This window comes from Acanthopagrus latus, chromosome 6 (genome assembly GCF_904848185.1).
Source record: "Acanthopagrus latus isolate v.2019 chromosome 6, fAcaLat1.1, whole genome shotgun sequence".
In the NCBI taxonomy this organism is placed as follows: Eukaryota; Metazoa; Chordata; class Actinopteri; order Spariformes; family Sparidae; genus Acanthopagrus; species Acanthopagrus latus.
Genome location: NC_051044.1, coordinates 29,588,918 through 29,608,647, shown reverse-complemented (window position 1 = coordinate 29,608,647; position 19,730 = coordinate 29,588,918). Strand labels below are relative to the sequence as shown.

At 41.9% G+C, this 19,730-nt stretch overlaps 1 protein-coding gene across 5 annotated transcripts in view; it reads right to left on the bottom strand.

The window, feature by feature from the left end:
- The window catches only part of epha8 (eph receptor A8), a 122,953-nt gene that overhangs the window by 12,947 nt on the left and 90,276 nt on the right, over window positions 1-19,730 (bottom strand). For 3 of the 5 annotated variants that reach the window (XM_037102229.1, XM_037102233.1, XM_037102230.1), the window contains exons 7-11: window positions 18,338-18,493; window positions 17,730-18,149; window positions 10,373-10,497; window positions 5,259-5,421; window positions 2,946-3,078 (exon numbers count right to left, since the gene is read on the bottom strand). In XM_037102229.1, coding sequence (XP_036958124.1) covers window positions 2,946-3,078; window positions 5,259-5,421; window positions 10,373-10,497; window positions 17,730-18,149; window positions 18,338-18,493 — 997 coding nt within the window. The remainder of the gene's footprint in view (window positions 1-2,945; window positions 3,079-5,258; window positions 5,422-10,372; window positions 10,498-17,729; window positions 18,150-18,337; window positions 18,494-19,730) is intronic. The other 2 variants (XM_037102231.1, XM_037102232.1) reach the window with 1 other exon arrangement.

Sequence of the window (19,730 nt, the reverse complement as noted above, 5' to 3'; positions counted from 1 at the left end):
AAACTGTAACCACAGCTCATAATTAATAAATCTATAATTGTTCATAATGAATTATTCACTTTAACAGAGCTATTCATCACTTAGTGATACTCAGTTATTTATAAAGAACAACCAGTCAACCTGTTCTCCCTGTTAATGAGGTTTTCTACTGGCAACAAGGCAGAGGAGGAAACGGGTCAGGACAGAAATGCTTAAAGGGTGAGTTCACCCGCATTACTGCTGTCACCCCAGTTCATCGAGCAGACTGTTGAATTAGATTTTAACATTAGAAGAAGTGGGAAATGTTTTCCCTCTCTATATAGTGGGGGAGCGTGATTTGTGTGAACCGATGCTTCAAATCGTCACAAAGTTCCATTCACAATTAACATTTCTCATATGCGTCCATTTTTCAAGATACAATAATTAACATCGATAATCATGTTAAGAGGGCGCAATACACACATCTCAGGTGGACATTAAAGACATGGCAAAAGGATTTAATGCCATGTTGACACATACACATTAAAAAGTGGCAGCCTGCCACTAACATATCTGTGGCTTTCAGGCGTCTTTAGCATCGGGCAGTAATTCATATACTCAGCTCCAGCTGGGCAGTGTTTTAGCTAGTTTGTTTTGATGTTCATAAAGAAAAGCTACAGAAACACTACACTCAAAAATTGCTAATTTTACCCCCAAAAAATTACTTAAAGTTTTAAAGTTAAGGAGAGCAGTTCTGGAGAAAGATAGTTCATTGTTGAGTCTTATTCCCAGGTTGTCAAATACAGACTCTTTGGGTGTAATTCTGACCCAAAGCACCTGTATTTGACGACCTGAGAATGAGGCTTAACAATCAGTTACTTTTCTCCAGGATCGCCTTCCCTACCTTAAAGTAGTGAGCGGTTTAATGTGAAGTGCCAAAATTAATGCAAAGTTTTTCCATTATGTTGGGCCAATTTGAATAATTTATATAAAGTCTGATGAAATTAATTTAATGCAGACTGGTAACATAACGCTCATGTGTTTATTCAGTAATCACATATAAAGTTAAGTGGAACTTCTACATTAACATAATGTGTTTTCAACTGTATAATATTCAAATATCATACATACAAGCAATGCATTTATAGTTGGTTATTCTGTCTCATGTAATAAATCACATATCTACTTATCTACACATTGACTGAACATGACGGGAAAACTTTACTTTAAATGTGAACCTTCATATGTGTAAAAGAATTATAACTTGAATGCAAGCAAACCTTTGAACTTGTAATCAAAAAATGTTGGCAATCTTTGTTGAAAGCAGCAAGCTACACACCTGCAAAAAAGTTGCTTAACACCCTCATGCTATCTTTCATTATATTGCTAAATGTAACAATAGTCCCCAACAGTCTTTTTTCATTCTTTTCTCAAACATTCCATTTAAATGTATTTTATGTTGAAGAGTATAGTGAAAAAAGTCCTCTGCTTCAGTTAAACCAGTGGGACTGGCTGCAGATTTCCACATTGCTATGCTGCTGGGTGCTTTTTGAGTCTTGAGGGTCACTGACAGCTCACATACTGAGGTAAAGTTCAAAAGGCCAGCATCCTGACTGTTCACCTGTGTTTAAGTCTGTATGTGTGAACATCATTATGCTGTTTGGCTGTGGCCTTGTTGCCTTTCATTTCCATATGAATGTAACTGTTGGTCAATTTCAACATCATATCTACTGCAGTTATTCATAAAGATTCAGGCGCACGGTATGCGTTAAACCAGACATGATTTTAGTGGACGAGAGCAGGACGGTAAAATCAGATGAGGCATTTTTTGTAAACAATATGACATCAACATATCGTTTTTCCTGTGCCGCCCAGAAGGTGTTGTCTATCTGCCGTCTGTCTGAATCCACGCGAATGCAGCATAAAAAACAGATTTCTTCTCTGCCTGTACACGTTTTAAAACCTGGAAAGAGTGGTGAGACATCCACACTGTGCTGTCTACTAAAATCATTAACTCCTCTGGCCATCAGGGACTGAAGTGGACACTAACAACGAAGTGAAAACCCACGTGCTGCAGTTGACAGAAGTGCTGCACAACACAAATTTGGCAAGTTTTGGAAAACTGTCTCAGAAAGTTTTCCGTCTCAGGTTTTCGTCATGTGCTAACAGTAAAACTACCCCTGTGGTGTTCCACGGTTGGCCAGTGGCCCATCTCATTTTTTGTGCAGCCCTTAAAAAGGAGCATTTTAAACGCATTTTCCATCCTCCATCTCCGTAGCATTACTGGACTCTGCAGTCACGACAACATGATTTTGCCTGGATAACATCTTTTAAATCCCCCACTGATTTTTATTTTTTCCTCAAACAGAATGGAAATTAAAAAACTTAATATGCACTGAAGTATGAATTAATCAAGTGCAATAAAATTAATTATTCTGTGCAGTGCTACAGAGATGTAAGTTGAACACATCAAAAGGGAGGAAGGGGCGGGGGGGCTGATGGGATAAGTGGGAACGTTTGGCTTGCACACTACTGGACATGAATCAACATAATTAAATGTTGAGGTGGAAATTACAAGTTAGGAAATCAGCTAAATAAGACAGTAAGAAGACAGGGAGGGTTGAGGAGATGAGAGAAGCTAAGGCATTAGCTTTCAAAACTCCTCTCATCGCCCGTTTTACTGAGAGAAAAGCATGCAGATTATTTGAACGTTCCGACATTGTGAACGTTTCATCATGACAAGGTGACTACAGGTATTTTAGCCTACCAAACACAGGCTTAAATTAGATCCTTCCCAAATATTCCCAAAAATATATTAAGGTTTTTACTCAGATTAGATCAGACCCCCCCCCTTTTTTTTCATTTTACTTGCAGCCAATACTACATGTGGAAAAAGCAGGGAGAGAACAGTGCACATTGGGTTTTGATCACAAGCAACATTACACAGAGAGAGGCACGGTAGTAGTGTAAGAAAGTGTTCCACACACAGCAGCGATGGGTAGTGTGGTAAAGTGTAGCCTTGCCGTTTCCTGCAGATGATGATGGCCACAAAGGTGACGAGGCCGGACAGTAGGGCCATGCAGATCCATATGATGGTCATGGTGCTGTAGCGCAGAGGAGCTGGAAACACACGCAAACACACTGTGTTAGCTGAGAGAAAGGCACCGCTGACAGGCGAGAGTTGACAGATTACACTGACACGCACGCTGACACACTCTGGTAAACACAGACGGCAGGTAGCGTGTTCTTGGTCAAACAAGATAATCAAGAATATGGAGCTTCATTAAAGAGCTCAGCAGTTTTCTAATTACCTCCTGTTTGTGTTTAAAGTTTGTCCAAGACATTATGTGTAGGAAATGTTCAGCTAATGTTGTCACCTGTTTTGAAAGATTGAATGTTGTCCCAGACTTGTGATTGAGCCCCTACCTTCAAATACAAATGTTAGAAGGTCAGCATCTGATTTTTAATTCAAGGTCAATGGTCCAGTTCTGCATTGACCACATAACATTTAAAACCACATTCATCTGGACAGGATTGTTGATTATTATATTCAACTGTGTATTCCGCTTAATAATTTATTGATCAGTAGAATATATTGATCATACTTCAAAATGTTTTATAGCCTCACTTATATTACAATGCATTTGCTATTGTGATTGTTGGTTTCAGGCTCAATATTGTACGCACATCAAAACTGACAACATGATACAGTTATTACATTTGTGCTCATAAGTGGAAATACGATCTCTGTGTCGCTTCTTAAAAAATTTTAAATTATAACATAGAGTAATAAAAAAGATTTTTTTTGCAATTTAATCCAAAACTGTTTTTTTTTTTTTTTTTGCAATTGAATCCAAAAGTGCCTTAACCCTAACACACTCTTCAACATGGGTTTGTACACCTAAAGGAGTGGTCGTTCCCTTGTGGGCCAGCACTGCTCAAGTCCGGGTTTAATTCCTAGAAGCAGGGTATCCAGCTTGGCTCGACATTATAAGCAGCAGAAGTGAAACTGCAGTCTAGATGAGTTGTTAAAGTGTGGTTCCTGATGCAAAAATAGGTTTAGTGAGGATATAAATATCTGCTTATTACAGACAAAAAAAGTTATAAGCAGATATGTCATTATCATTTTTCAAAAGTTTGTTATAATGCACTTTTACATATGCAGTTTTTACAGTTACTGCAGTTAGCGCACCATATGTTTCTACAAGGCTTAATAACCATATAACCTTTATGTCATCATTTCCTGCACCAATGTGAAATGTGCTAAGTCCTCCAAAGGGCTGTAATAGTTACCTTTTTTAAAATTTTGATTTTGGCACATGAAAAGGTAATGTAACCGTATATATTGCGTCAGCTTGTAGGCTTACCATGCATGAAGAAATTATTCACAATTTTCTGCACCATGTTAAAATGACTTTGTCCATTCACACAGAATATCCCTATTCCTACTGGGTCCAATAAAAAAACTAATAACATCATTTGATTGTCAGGTTACACCTAATCTAACCCAACACTGATAAACTAAAACATTGTTTGCAGCTGGCTAACAGACACGATGGAAAAAAAAAAAAAAAAAAAAAAAAAAGTTTCGGACTTATTGATTACTCAGCAGGTAGGCTGGTCGGATCCGTGCAGTCCTCTTGTTTTCGGAGTCTGAAAATGAATCAGTATCACCGGGAGGGGGGTCAGGGTCCAGTGAGCAGCAGAATGAAGGGAGACTATTAGTCAATGAAACAGCACTGGGACTCTAACCAGGCAGGAGGTTTAGCTTTGCAGAACTAGAGTCTGCTCTGCACCTTCTCTGCCAAATCCCCTATTAGGAGAGAAAAATGTTCTAATAAAAGGTAGCTTCCAGTGTTGTAGTTGCCTCAGGTGGACAGACCCATGAAGACTTGTATCCCACCCTGTGCAGCTGTTTGAAGCTGGGATAGACTACAGTACTGCTGACGGTGTGGACCCTCTAACAAAGCACAAATCAATGGAACACAGGGATGGACTGAGGCGGTTACCAGCCTCAATGACACCCAAGTCTTTTTTTTTTTTTGCCCTGGACCACGCAGTCTGGGCTTTCTGGGTCAGAACTTTTAACACAACAAGCTGTTTTATTACCAGACTGGATTTTTCCACTGTATTAAACAACATACAAGTGTTAAGGGCTTCCTGTGGCTAAGGGGAGGCAGGGGGCTTTGAGCAACATTTTAATGATATAGTGTGACTTCTTTATGTTTCTTTGTTTTTAGCCACACACACACACACACACGCACACACACACACCCACACTCACACACTCGCACACACACCTGCTTTCCCGGTCTGGATCTCCACGTTCTGGCTGAATCGTCCACAGCCTGCTGACGTCCGGGCTCGGACCTGAAAGATGTACTTGGTGCCTGGCTTCAGCCCAGACACTCGGGCGCTGGTATTTTTAGACTTCAGAGTGGAGTAACTATGCTCTTCATTGTCCTGTGAAAGAAGGCCACATTCAAAGACAGGGTTTCAGGAAATGTTCATTCTGGTCAGCAAAAACTATGTATGCCATACAAACTCTGTAGTCTGATGGTACGCCAGCGGACACTTCTGTATCTTTTACAGCAGAAAATATGCTTCTGTGCTCATCCAGCACTGACAGACACTATCATTCATTTGGAGCTGTATCTCTGGATTGCTGCTGAATGTAAATCCAATCTGGACTCCACCAATTCCTGAAGGAAATAACTTTCTCTTTAACTACTAAATGCTCCACGGTGTTGACCAGCCAATCTCTATCTGCTGTTTGGTGCTGAGCAGGTAGTGTACAATGAGTCTTTTTTTCCACAAAAATGATGCTTATTATCATCATTGGTTATCAAGAGACACTTGAGTCACAGTGTCACTTTGTTTTCACACATGCTGAATTTTAAAAAATATTGATCATAGTGGCTTTAAAGGAAATTCCGCTATGTTTAAGCCTTGGTCCTATATAAATATGTTTTGGTGCGTAAATGATTTATAATTACCAAAAGTCTGGGAATCAGTCCAGTAGATCACCTCAGCAGGCAGCTGCAAAACACGGCTACAATGGCTGCAATGTAATCTTCAAAGTTACATCCACTAAAGGTGCTTGGTTTTGTGACCAACAGCCCGACATTGAAGTTTTCCGACAACATTATGGTAACAACCACTACAAAGATATAACTTTTTGTAACCACATACACAAGTCTCGCTCTGAAATCTCACGAGGGGTGAGTTGTTGCGTAAAGACAACTGTGGTGATTTGAATCACAGTTGGAGACAGGAGTTTGAAGTTTACCTTGAAGAAATACCAGCCAGAAATTATTTCCAATGTCATGGCTGACTATTTAAATGATTTTGACGATCCAGATTAGGCAAAACATAAGCTTCAGCGGATGTAACTTTGATGGTCGGAGCTGCTACTAAGGAGTACATTGCAGCCATGTTGTGGCCACCAGGTGAGGTGATCTGTTGGACTGGTTGCAAAACATTTGGTAAATACGACTCATTTACACAGCCGAACACGAAGATAGTGCCCGGTTAAAAATATCAGAATTCTCCTTTAAGAAACCATGTGATGATGCACTGCTCCATAATGTGCAGGGGAAGGTGGGTGTTGAAATGTATCAACTGAGAGAAAATGTGCTGTTTACACTCAGCTACACATTTAATATCTCAGTGTTGCAGATCAATGGGCAATGCTTTATATCTATACTGTACACGTCAATAACTGCTCTCAGGCCATGTGTCACCCAAATAAATATCATGCAAATAAGAGCAAGCTAAAAAACCCCTCCTTGACACATAAATATAGCGTCAGTGAGACCGATTTTAACGTGGGTCAGGGGTCCTTCTAATGCTGTCCTTCACGTCACTCATCGTTTTGCAGAAATCTCAACACTGGTGTCCTGACTGGTGCCAACAATGACTCGATACCTGCACTCATCACTAAACAGCAGGACTGATGTTTGTGCCTCTACGACGAGGCATATTTTAAACACGTGTCACAGCATTTCTAACTTCATGAATTGTTTAACTCTCCCGATACTGCGACGGGATCAGTCTGGATTCTAACAGTAATTAATGTTCTGTGTTTTCCTATAGATCATCGGCAAGCTGACTCTAAGTACAAAAGTGAAATGCTTTGGATTAAAGCAGCAGTTCCCTCGATGGGTCCTGAGCTCCATCAGAGCTGTCAGGACATTTTTTTTTATTTCAGAGGGACTCCAAACATGCTTCCCTCTGGAGAATCTGCATTTTGTTCACTGTCATGTAATTTGATGAATACAGAGTGTGTTCAGTTTTGCTGCAGTTAATTACTTCTCAGCGTTATGCAGTGCTGATTGCAGTAGTGGCACTGCACACATCAGGATATCCTTAAACTGAACATACTTTAAGTTAGTTGTTGCCATATTTTACAGACACATCTATGTCATACTTGGAATTAACGACTGAATGAATGAATACATTAATTTTACTGCTTCTTTAACCATTAATTGTGTAAATGTTATCATTAATCAATTATGTATTCAACAAAACATCATCCCAAAGAATCTTCTGTATCTGGCCATGTAGATAAATGTATCTTTAAGCTTTCAGATATCTGTCACATCACCATCCCCTCCCTCCACCCCACCCTGCTCACCTGAGGCCTTCACTATGAGCAAGCTGAACATTTTTCCATTAACGGAGTTATTATAACTAAGGTTTAGGAACTTGATCACGCCACCCCGCCTTGCTGATCCGCCACCCAGGCTCAGCCAGTCTAACCACCTGCGTCTCATCAACATAACCACCCGCATCACACCAAAACACCCATGCCTCATTAACTCAACCACCTGCTCGCCCTGACCCAATCACACATGAAAGCTATATAGGCAAGAAGCCAACTTCTTATACCCCCCTCCCCCAGACCCTCTCCTTCTCCACTATCCTCTCACAGAACCGCCAGCAGTCCAGCCTTCAACATCAACAATCAACGGGAAGAAGATCCTCCAGATCAGGAACACAGGCCATCCCAGCACAGGAACCGCGGGGGGATGATGAATCCACGCCGACCAAGACATGCGCCCATCGAGACAAACCCCAACTCTGAGTCTCAACCTCCCGGTTCCTAGACGGTCCAGCCGATCTGCACCTCACTCAAACTCCGACCTCGACCCCCCCCCCTTCCCATCCTTTCCTTTTAACTATCTTAACATCAAAATGTGGCATGGTCTTGTTCATGAATTTTGCTTCAACCCTAACAAAGCAGACCAATCACAAACATTGACAAGTTAACTGGCAGCAGAGAGGAATATTTCATAAAGGATAGAAAAATCAGTTAAACACATAAACCAGGCTAAACACATACAGCTACAGTGCCAAATGCTCAAGGACACCTTAAAAAATGACAGTGTGAATGTGTTAACAGGCTTATAACCTCACTGCATACCATTAGTGCATTATCTGACTATAAATATAGGATTAAACATATACTATAATTATTATATAATTTGTGTTTTTGATTAGTCCTGAAAACCAAGAGTTAACCCTGAAGGTACCGCACTAACCACAAAGGCCTCTGGTATCTGACTTTCTGTACTAGCCAAAAACAGACATTCCCATTGCGCTATTTAATTAGAAGCCATTTCTCAACACAGTCTCCACAGTCCACTCAGTCATTTTTATCTCCTTTGGCCCATTAGCTCAATATACAAACAAACGCCGAAAGTAGTCCTGAGTAGCATTCTGCTTTTGTATTAGCTCTTGGTTTGAATCAGCCACAGCGTTTGGCTGTTAGTGATTTAAGATAATGTAACATTTAGCTTTGGAGCTGCTGCACATTATTATTTTCTTATTTTGGAGATAACAGCGGTGGCTCCCTCAACAGGAACATGAATAATTTGCTATATAAGGAACAGACAGAATCTTCTGCCTTATGTTCAACATGCTCTTTGTGTGTGTTAATAGTCCAAATTCACTTTCACTGATAACAATGTTATCAGCTGAAATACTTCTAGTATGAAGGTACTTTTTCAAAACACGTTTTTCAGTGCGTGCCATTTGTCTCCAGAGTTTTACATCAATATCGTGAGACGAGGAGGTAAACAGCAGATCATGCTACATGAATTACCATAATGAATACAGTCTTGTCTGCCAGTCAAATGTAATTGGCAGGTAATTACCTCAAAAATCTTTTGATCTGCTTCTATCAGCCGGAATAATGACAGCTACTTTGAGGAGTGTTTGTCTTATTTTCATGTTTCCTTTTCGATAATAGCTTCATTTATGATGGATCATTTGTTCATATGTAAATTCTCAGGCTTATTACGGCTCTGCTATGGAAAGATTTCTTTTTTATGGACACGGTTATTAAAAGGGGGATGCGTTCGTCGTTTTAAAGGAACTCTTCCCTGAAGTCTCGGCTAACGGTAAAGTTCATCATCATCAGCCTGCTGCAGCATTTTTGCAAACTGAATTGAGAGTTACTTTACACGGGTGGAGGGAAAATAAGTTCAACAATAATAAGCGGTAGAGGAAGCATCCAAAGAGCAGAATAAGTGAATCATTCATGTGTCCTTAGAAAGGATTAGAGCCTAATTATGAAGAAGTGCTAGGTGCAGAAATAAGCGCCTTTTTTTGTCTTCATTATCGTCCTCGGCGAGTGTGCTGCCGCTGCAGCGGCCACCACCCTCACTGTGACTCATTGTTGTTCCGTACAGTAGTATAGAGGCCTTAAGAAAGCACATTGCTGACTTGTCCACTTCAAATCCCCCACAGGCGTCTCACCCCCTGAGCGAGCCCAGATTAAGACACCAGCACAAGAGACGAGCTAATCCTCCAGCATCCCCGCGCCATCCTGCTCGTTTGTCTATGAGACCGCCTGTTCCCTGGCTGCTCCCCCTGCAATTAGCTGATTTCTATCAACGCACACACACATACATTGAATTACCCAAACACACACGCGTGTGCGCATTCACACACTCGCAGCAATTAGCTCGTCGCGAGGCTTATGCGCCCGCCAGCCGCTTGCTGTCACTGTCACTTTCACTAAGTTGGAATCTACACCGTCTCATCCTCCTTCGTGCTCTCCCTCTCTCGACCCCCATTTCCTTTCAATTAGCTGAGCTGCCAGCAGGATCTTTTTCTTGGATTAAGTTATCCAGAGTCTATCCGAGCACCACTCCTCTGCATTCACAATATCTTGGCTCAGCTTAGTCGCAGCCCTTTGAAGACAATGAGCTTATGTTCTCCAGGTAGAGCCGAGACTCTGTCATTTCTCTTCCTCTCGTAAGAGCCCAAATAGTTTCGTGTTAGTTGTTTTCAGGAAAAAAACAAAATAAAAAAAAAACAGAATATGTTGACACAAAACAAATGACTGCAGTTATGGGTTGTTAAGTGCAGTTGTTGAGTGTTACGGATGCCACAGTTAGTTGAGTACCTTTTCATAGTATTTGATGTCGTACTCCAGGATTACTCCGTTGGGCTGGTTGGGTTCATGCCACAGCAGAGTCACGCTGCTCTGACTGGTGTTCTCCTGGCGAATCGCTAACACTTCGGAGGGTGCTGCACAAGAAACAGGAGAGATTACTGCTTTGTCAGTTCAACATGTTGAGCTGACCACCAATCACCACCATATACTTACAAGTAATGAGATTATGGATGGACTGATTGTTTTTGTAGTCAGATTGCCTAACCAATTGATGTATCTATAATGTAAATACACTTCTAATGAAGTATTAGTAATCTGTATCTTCAAAATAAGTAGAATCTGAAGTTATCATATAAATGTAGATGAGCTTAAAGTACAATGTTTGCCTTTAAATTGTAGTGGCCTGGAAGTATACAGTAACAGAAAATGGAAATACTTGAGTCACATTCAAGTACCTCAAAACTTAAGAACATGAGTAAATGTAATTCATTACATTAGTTGAATTTACTCAGTAGTTACTCATATTGACACACTACATTAAAGTTTTACATGAACTGCCACCACTATGCTTAATATTTGGTTAGGATGAGGTAAACACTCTGGCTCCATACACAGTTTTCGTCAATAAGATGACGTCTCTGCCTTCAGGCCTTCTTGGAGACTTTTGTAGTCTGCTGTCAGTGATCAGCACCTCATTAAAGTGTGTGTGCGCTACCTTTCTCTGATATGTTGAGGAATAAACACTTGGTTAAGGTCAGAGAAAGACTGTGGTCTGTTCAAAAGAAACCCAACGGCAACGTCGTCAGAAACGAGGAACCCTCTCTCCAAGGACATGTGCAGCGCCACACTGAAATAAATGCTCGATTTGAAAAGATACAGACTAAAAACAAGTCGATTCATCTGCCAGTGCAGTAAGATTGATTTGACTTGACTTAAAAAGTGGGTTCCAGTCTAGAAATAATTAGGGCTCTGATGAATGTTCAAAGGATTGAAAAAATGAGAAAATGCTGGTTTTAGAGTGCGATAACTTGAAACTAGACTTGCTACAGCACAATGATAAGTGACGTACACTAGGCATAAGCAAATAATTCTTAATTTAAGTTGCTTTTCTTTTCTCAACTTTAGCACAATCATCTCAAAATAGGAGCTTAAAACAGTCAAGTATACCCGGCAGAATTTAAATCCTCCTTTGGTAATATCCACTTCTACTGAAGGGTCTAACTGTTTGTTACAGGCCAAAATACTTAATAATAATGAATTACAGACATTTAAGGGCCTCAGAGGAGGATACTCATTAGCCCCTTTTAGATAGAAAAGGTGGCACATTTGCAGCAAGGTAAAGGTTGAAATGTGCCGCCTTGTCTATGTAAAAGGGAGGTGTAATATTCCTTCTTTTCCAAAAAGCTGACACCTGGCCGCCACTGGGGTAGGCGTAAAGGCGTATGTGACGTGACAAAGCACTAAATTGGGCATGAACAGTGAAGCAGGTCAAATTTGTCTTCAAAATAAGAGCTTTACATTGCACCCCATTCGAGTTTAATTTGGAAGTAGCACAGCTTGCCTCTACAACAACAAGCAGACAACAAAGACAGCTACAGAGACCACGGAGGCTAGCATCTCCTGGATCTCAGCGGCGTTCCAGTTGCCCATCTTGACGTCCGTGGATGAAAAAAACTCCCCAGCTGTGGGACGCACAACAGTGCTCATTGTTGACACCTCTGCCCATCTCATGCGATTGCCGGCACATCAATGGCATGGATTTACATAGAAACATAAAAAAGTGTACCCTCCAAGGCGTCAAATTAGCTGTTTTTATACTGGGCAGCAAGTCAATAATTTGGCTTTTTTGCAGCTAGATCCGCAAATGTAAACAGAAGGCAGTGAATTGGGGGTCTGTTTTGGTCCGCCGATTTATTCAGTCATATCCCAACATTAATTGTATCGAAGTGTGGTTCAAACATTCATGTTCCTCTCAAGATAAACTGTCATAACTTCAGAGATTTTCATCTAGCACCATCATAAGGTAAAAAGGTCAATTTGTCCAATCCTTGACATCGAAATCAGAGTTCATTGCACTCAGTTTTCAGTACGAATGAGCTAAATGTTAGCATGCTTATGTGACGGGGTCAGTCTTTTTGGGTTGCATGTTTTGTCACCCTGTACATTTTTACTGTGATTTAATGTTTTTTCTTTTTTAATTCTTTTTATTGCATGTTGTGTTATTTAGTTTTTACAGTTTGATTTGCATGTAGTTCCTTTTTACACACTGACCCTGAATGTTACACAGACTCGCCAGCAGACTAAGTAGCGCAAGGAGCCACAGGAGGTGGCGAGCACAGGTGACCCTTTTTATCTGCAGAGAGACGGGTTGTAGTGGGACGACAGAAAGAGACAGATTGTGACCGACAGAGAGGAGAGGAGGCCAGGACGGTGGACGCCGGTAACGCTGAGATGCTGGGTGCCATGACACGAGGACGTTAACGCCAGGACGGCAGACGCCGGTGGGCACCGGAAACAGCCGAGACAGTGGGCGCTATGACACCGAGAACGTCCACGTCAGGACAGCGGACGCCGGGGACGGTTGGCGCCGGGAATGCCAGGGCAGGTACCATGACTCCGAGGACGTCAACGACAAGATGACGGACGCTGGGAACGGTTAGTGCCGGGAACACTGGGGCCCGCGGGTGCAACGACATCAAGGACGCCGGGACGTCAGGGGAGACTTTGGGCTGGGTTTAATCTTGTTACCTCTTCTTTTAGTTGTCTTTTTGTATACTCCATTGACTGGACTCATGGTTTTAACTATTTATGACTGAACGGGATGTTAAACCATCTAACACACCATTGATTCAGTGGAATGTGACACAATAACTTTTTTGAATGAGACCAAAACTTGAAACTATGTTAATATTATGTGCCCCACAAAACAAGTCAGAAAAGTGTATGAAAAATCAGAATGTAAAATTATGTCAATTAGTTAGAAATACTAATGAAAATGTTTCTGTCTGGACAAATTATTGCTTAAAATAAGTCTGGTGACATTTTACAGACAGTCACTTATATCCACTGAAGTTGTTGCAAATAAAGACAAAATGCTTGTCTAGACAAGGCAAGTGACAGTCACTTTAATCAAGTCAAAGGATCTTCCCTTCGTTAATTCATTTATAATCAAAACAAGAGCAACCAAATTTTTTTTAAATACGAGATTATTTCTTGGTCAGAAGGTCAGTTTTTGCAGTGTATTGCAGTTTGCTTCAGCAGCACTTCACACTACTTTTTTTTGACTTCGCTTTTGAGACGCTGAGTTCACAAGTGCTCCTTGACAGGTAAAAATAGGCATTTCAACATGTTGAAATGCTCGGTACTGTCATTTTAACTCAGCACAGGACAGAACCCGGGAGCTTTGGTCTTAACATTTAATTCACCACATCAGTGTGAAACACCTGAAAATATAGTAAAAAGACAAATGAAAAGAGCATTAAAATTGGCACAAAAGTGAAGTCTAACAGAAGGCCATCACAGTCAGTAGCGACGGTTTTGAGCTCAGCACTTTGTATGTTACTGTCACACAGAGGTCAAATAGAGGGGAACTTTTGAACATCAAAGGAAGTTCTATGATCCCGGAAATGTCTGGATAGAAAATGTTGCTGGAGGCAAAACCAGCGTTTCAGTCCTGTATTTCCAGAGATTCCGCCATCCACTGACACGGCACATGTTGAGGATTTAGCATACATTCCAACATAGAAGGAGAGGAGGGAAAATATCGGCATGGGCAAACAATTTTATAATCTGGATAGACAGAAGACAGTTGAAAGAGGGAGATCATGAAAACAAATTTGAATATGTAACCCACTGCTGGATGACAGGTTAAAGTTAATGTCTTGAAAATAAGAGTTAAAATTGACTTTTTGACTTTTTCCCTGCAGGTACTTCATGGTCACACTACATGACTTTCTAAGGCATCAGATTGCTCTGCTGCTCACACTACACGTTTGTGTCTCGAGAATCTTAAAATTGTTGTAGTTTGCATTAGACCAGGCCAATAAAACAATTGCAATGTTGGTGACATACACACCATCGATGGCATTAAGAAAATTGTTTGATAAACTGTGCGATAGTTTCATGCGTATGCGTTGAATCCAAACCAGTGGAGAGCACATAAAAAATACACCCCAGCTCATAAACATCCAGTCATATTCCTTGATAATGGAGAGTGCTTCAAGTGAAAAGCAAACAGCCAAACAGTTAACAGGTGTGTGGTTTGGTTGGTCGCCCGGTGCTGTTCGACAGGCAGGTGGCCGCCGGGCTTCCCCACCACCGCTCCACTACCTGTTTGCTCTTGCATTTGCGACATTGAGTGTGGTTGGTGTGATTACTGGGGCAACTAAGGCTCACAGTTTACTGCATCACCCCTTTCACTGCCTGACTGTTCTATCAACCTCGAGAAAAAACACCAGCACAACCCGTCAACAACAGAGTGAGAAATGAGTGCTGACAGAAAGAAAATTATGAAATAAAAAGGACAGGTCAGCTATTTGTATTTATTTATGTAATCGTATTTGTGTACTTTTCACCACTTTGTTTAGATAAAGATTTTTACCTGTGTGCTCGCTAAAATGGTTGAATCTGCCCTTTTTTCACCTGGTCTTTAAAAGACGTAATTGAAAAATATGAAACTCCACTGTCATGCCTGACTTTTCAGCCTTACTACCCAGGCCTGATTTGCACACTATATGACTGTTTAGTTACGGGGGTCACACGTAACAGGATCTCTCAGGAGGAAGAATCCCCTAAGGGTCTCAAAACTGCATTTTGTCACAAAAACACACACAAAAAGTGAAACAAGATACGAGTGGCTCAGGGTTGTTTGTGCCCTGATTGGCAGCTGAAAAACACAGAGGATAAAGCTTACAGCTGCCTGCTAATATTGTGGTACAGCAAGGATGACCAGAGGGAGCTTGTGCCGTGTGCCTGTGATGTATAAAGTTTGACTGCCATCGCCAAAAACTGTCAAAAAGTGGAAAATCAGGTCTACAACTCTGAATTGGGTACACAGTTTTAGTAAAAGAACACTAATTTCCAATCTCAATGACTTCCCGTCTTTTCTGGTCTACTCTAAACTCTATCGGAGACTCCAGGTGAGTTAATCACCATGGGTGGAACTGCCTTTGACGGCAGGATACGCTGGGAGTCACTGACAAAAACATCAACAAAAATGTTGCGGTTTCAGCATCAAAAGCTCCTAATCCACTGAACTGCCAATCAACCTTAGATTTATTGGCTGTGTTCACACTCGAGTGTGTTCAAACGGCTGGGATCTCTTCTACATTCAAGTGAATGAGGAGTGGCATCCGGAGGGACAGAAATAAGATAATGGGAAAAATACTAATTCACAACAAGTTGAACAAACTTTAGTGCATGTAGGACTAAGTGTCAAACAGTATTATGACTGATTCCTGCGTTAACCGGGATGCAGATGAAGTCTGTATGATTTCTTGTGTTTATAGTGTCGGTATGGAGCGTAGAGGTGTTGTACTGTTTGCTGACAACGGCAGCTACTCCAACTAGTCCTTATGGAAACAAAGCATGAGTGCTGTAAACCTGCTTTTCATTATCAGCACAAAATGTGGTTGAGACAGCACTTTCAAATTTCTTTCAAAGATTGTTGTTTTGGCACTTTTGCTCAATCTGACAGTCAGAGTGAGACAGCAGGAGGCGAAGGGGAAGATGTGTGATGAACGGCCGACTCTGGATTTAAACTCAAAACGGCGTGGTTGCAACACGTCTGAAGGTAGGCTATCTTTTATTTGTGTCGGTTTTTGTGCCATTTCTCTTCTTATTGATGAATTACAGTAATTCGAGGGTCTGCGCACAGGTATGAACAGCATACCACATTCTTTACTCTTCAACCTTGGTCCTTTCTTCACATTTTCATTTTCATGTGCTGTTTAATGAGCAGATGCAGTTATATTGTACCCCCTTCAAACTAGTTGTAGAAACAAAGTAGAACCCATGACAGGGTGTACACGTTACGTTATGGTTAATAAATGGTTGAACTGTCATTACCTACACTCCCACATGCTGATGTAATGTTAGGTAATAGACCAGGACCCAAACCCTTATACACTCAGACTGCACGGAGGCATTCAGGTTGAGATCCAGGCAAAAAGCGATTAGCCGCAACCATTCTGGGTCTTGCTGTGGTAGTCTGTGGTAGTCCCTGATATACAGAATACCACAATGAAGAACAGACACACCTCATTCCTTCTTTCCTTCATCCAGGAAGAGGCACTTGTTGCGGTAACCTCCGCAGAGCTCTCACCCCTTTTCCACTGGTTAGAAATCCCACTTAAACCCGCTAAGATCTGGCCTTTGTGTGCTATGGGAATCTGTACACTCTGCATTTACAGAGCTGAGATGATACAAACCCTGCAGACTCAACTGACCCGGGTTTTTATCACCTCGGCCCGGCTTGGATCTAAATGTAAGACCCAGGTGAACGCGCTCAAATCTGCCACGCGAAGTGATGGCACGTTAACATCCAGAGATGGTAACTAAAGAAGAAATTTTGGATGCAATCTATTAAGGACGTTTCATTACTGGACACAGCGTTGGAGGTGGAGCCTTGTTTATTCATATGAAAGCTGCTCAGTGGTGTTTTGAAGCCGAACAAGCACAACTTCCCGGCTGTGAAAATGTTTGGATCGCTGACCAAGCTGGCTAACTTCCAGTTACTTAAATGGGGATAAAATTATTTGATTGTGCGGCTCTTCTCTTCATTTCGCTCAAAATAATTTAGCCACTGTTTTACAGATGCTTCTTTGACAATGGGTCAGTTGTTGTTTTCTCTTTCTGTTACAACTGTTTCTGACACATTCATGACATTAAAAGTGACATCAGTGACGTACTACCGAACGCTTCAGATAAAATCACAGATGTGCTGTCTTGCCTGCGTGGGAATGGCGTCAATATGTGATTTTTGGTGGGTTGAGCCACTTAAAAAACCTGTTTTAAGAACCTAATTGGTTGGTGGAAGAGTGGTATCTGTTAAGCTTTTTAGGTAGCTAGTCAACCCTACTTCCTACTTCAGCTCAGAAAAGGGGGTGTAAATAATATCTTTTCAAATAAATTTCTGATCTTGGGCCCTCCAAATGTTGCAAAACTGCTCTGTGAAGCTTCAGAAATGTTTTGTGGACAAACAAACTTCCTCTGACTTTCCATCAGCATGGGGCTCAGCAGATAATGACTGTATTTTAATATTTGGGTGAACAGTTCCTTTAAGTTTCACAGTTGGAAAGGCTTGCGTGTGTGCTATACACCGAAGCCTCCATAATGGGAAATTGTATGTGAATGTTCCGAACCCTACCTGCCTGGTTCGTTGTGATGTTGACCATGGCATAAAGTGATGGCTCGTTGCTGAGGTGCGTCACTGCATTCATGGCCATGATGCGGAAGGAGTAGTTGGTGTGAGCCACCAGGTTGAGCACCGTCACCCAGGGCTCTGTCAATCCGGTCTGGCGGGGAACGAATCGAACTGCTGCGTTGCCCAAACGCTCCACCAATCCTCCTCCCCCGCCACCAATACTCGCCCCCGTCTTCCCTCCGCTAGCGCCTCCCGGGGAGGATGCGCAGTTCTCGCAGGGCCCTCCTTCTCCTGAGCACTTCAGACACAAAACGCTGTACTGCAGGTCGCTGCGACCTCCGGTATCCAGAGGGCGATCCCACTCTAAATTCACAGATGTCCCGTTGACTGAGGAGATGACGCTTACTGGAGCAGACGGAGGGCCTGGAGAAAAGAAAGACGGAGGTTTTGAGTTCATTCACAGGCTTGATCACTGTCTAGAAAGGAAATTGGATTTTTGAGGCACAGATAAGTTCAGGCCAACATTCCGTAGACGCTGTGTGCTGTATGTGTGCGAGCGCGCTCTTGCTTATAGGATTAGCTGATCTTGTGTACCGTGTGTTTGTGCTTACGGGAGCATGGAGCCGCCGCTGGGTCGTCTGCCGCTCGGTAGTAGTTGGAGTCACAGGGGCAGGAGAGGGCAGCTCTGGTCTCTGAGTGGCTGTGCTGCGGACATTTACCACACAGGCCATCGCCCGCCACCGGCTTATAGAAACCCACCTCACAGGCTGCAAAGAGAGATAGAATAAATAGAGTAAATAGAGAGCTTGCATGGAGGGGCTCTGCACTCCCATAATCACTCAGACCATGATAAAATTGAGAGAGAGCGCGAGCCAGAAAGGCATGAATCACACTCCTATAGCGAGCCGTGCATATCAACGCAGCTTCAACTTTTTTTTTTAAAACTGTGTCATCTCCTCCAAAGCCTTCATTTTAGGACATAACCGACCCATCCCCATCACCCCGCCTCCCCAAATCTATGTATAATTACAGGCCTTGTAACCGTAGAGACTGCGGAGCAGAGGAGATGAAAGTCATACTTCTCTCTGCTCAGATTTGGTCTGAAAAGGCTCTGCACTGTTGATACTCCCAGAGAGACCCTCAGAATCCAGACCGTGTTTCAACCTTATTCAGCTCCTCTGATACATATTCACTTTTAACTCTGCACTGATTAATAATGGAGGGCGCTCTGATAAATATATTCTCTTTCCGAGCGGTTAATAGGCTTCTGCTATGGTAAATGGGGCAGGGGTAAACTCTGCAGCGGCGTGCTCCTATTTGCTCGTCCTGACACGTTAATTTATGCCTCCCTCAGAATGCTGAGTGTTAGTTTACAGATGCACTGTTTCTCTAACCTTTCCTTGTTGAGTCTATAGAAGACCATTTTAGGTGCTTAGACTTCAAAGGTGCTGAAAGAACCATGAAATTGGATAAGCAACATGAGTGAAATTATAACAAAGTGAATAGTTAAAATGTGTGCTGGATTACTTTCGGAGACATTTTTAGACGCTTTCGGGAAAGAAGAAATGAAACCTCCCCATGCTCGTACCTGAAAAGTACACATGCAATTATTCACCATGGCTGTGCAGGAACACACACAAACACACAGAACCTAGAAGTGCCACTCAACCATGTTATTAGATTTTGTGATATCCTGCATGATAGTGTCTTATTTGATAGGCTGGATGTTTCGCAGCCACTTTATTTTCACTTTATTATAATTGTTCTGTAGTTATTAGTCTCATGGAAGATTTTTTTTCCATGAAAAATGTGAATTTAAATAATTGTTTGGAAGTTCACTTTGTCCTTGGAAATCTACTTCCCATGAATTGATTAGTTATATTATCCACCTGATCCCTCATTAGCTCTCTACCTGCAGACACCACCAGCTGTCTTTATGTATGTATACAGCAGTTTTTCAACCAGGATACCACTGCCAGCAGTCATATCCTGATCAGAAGTCAT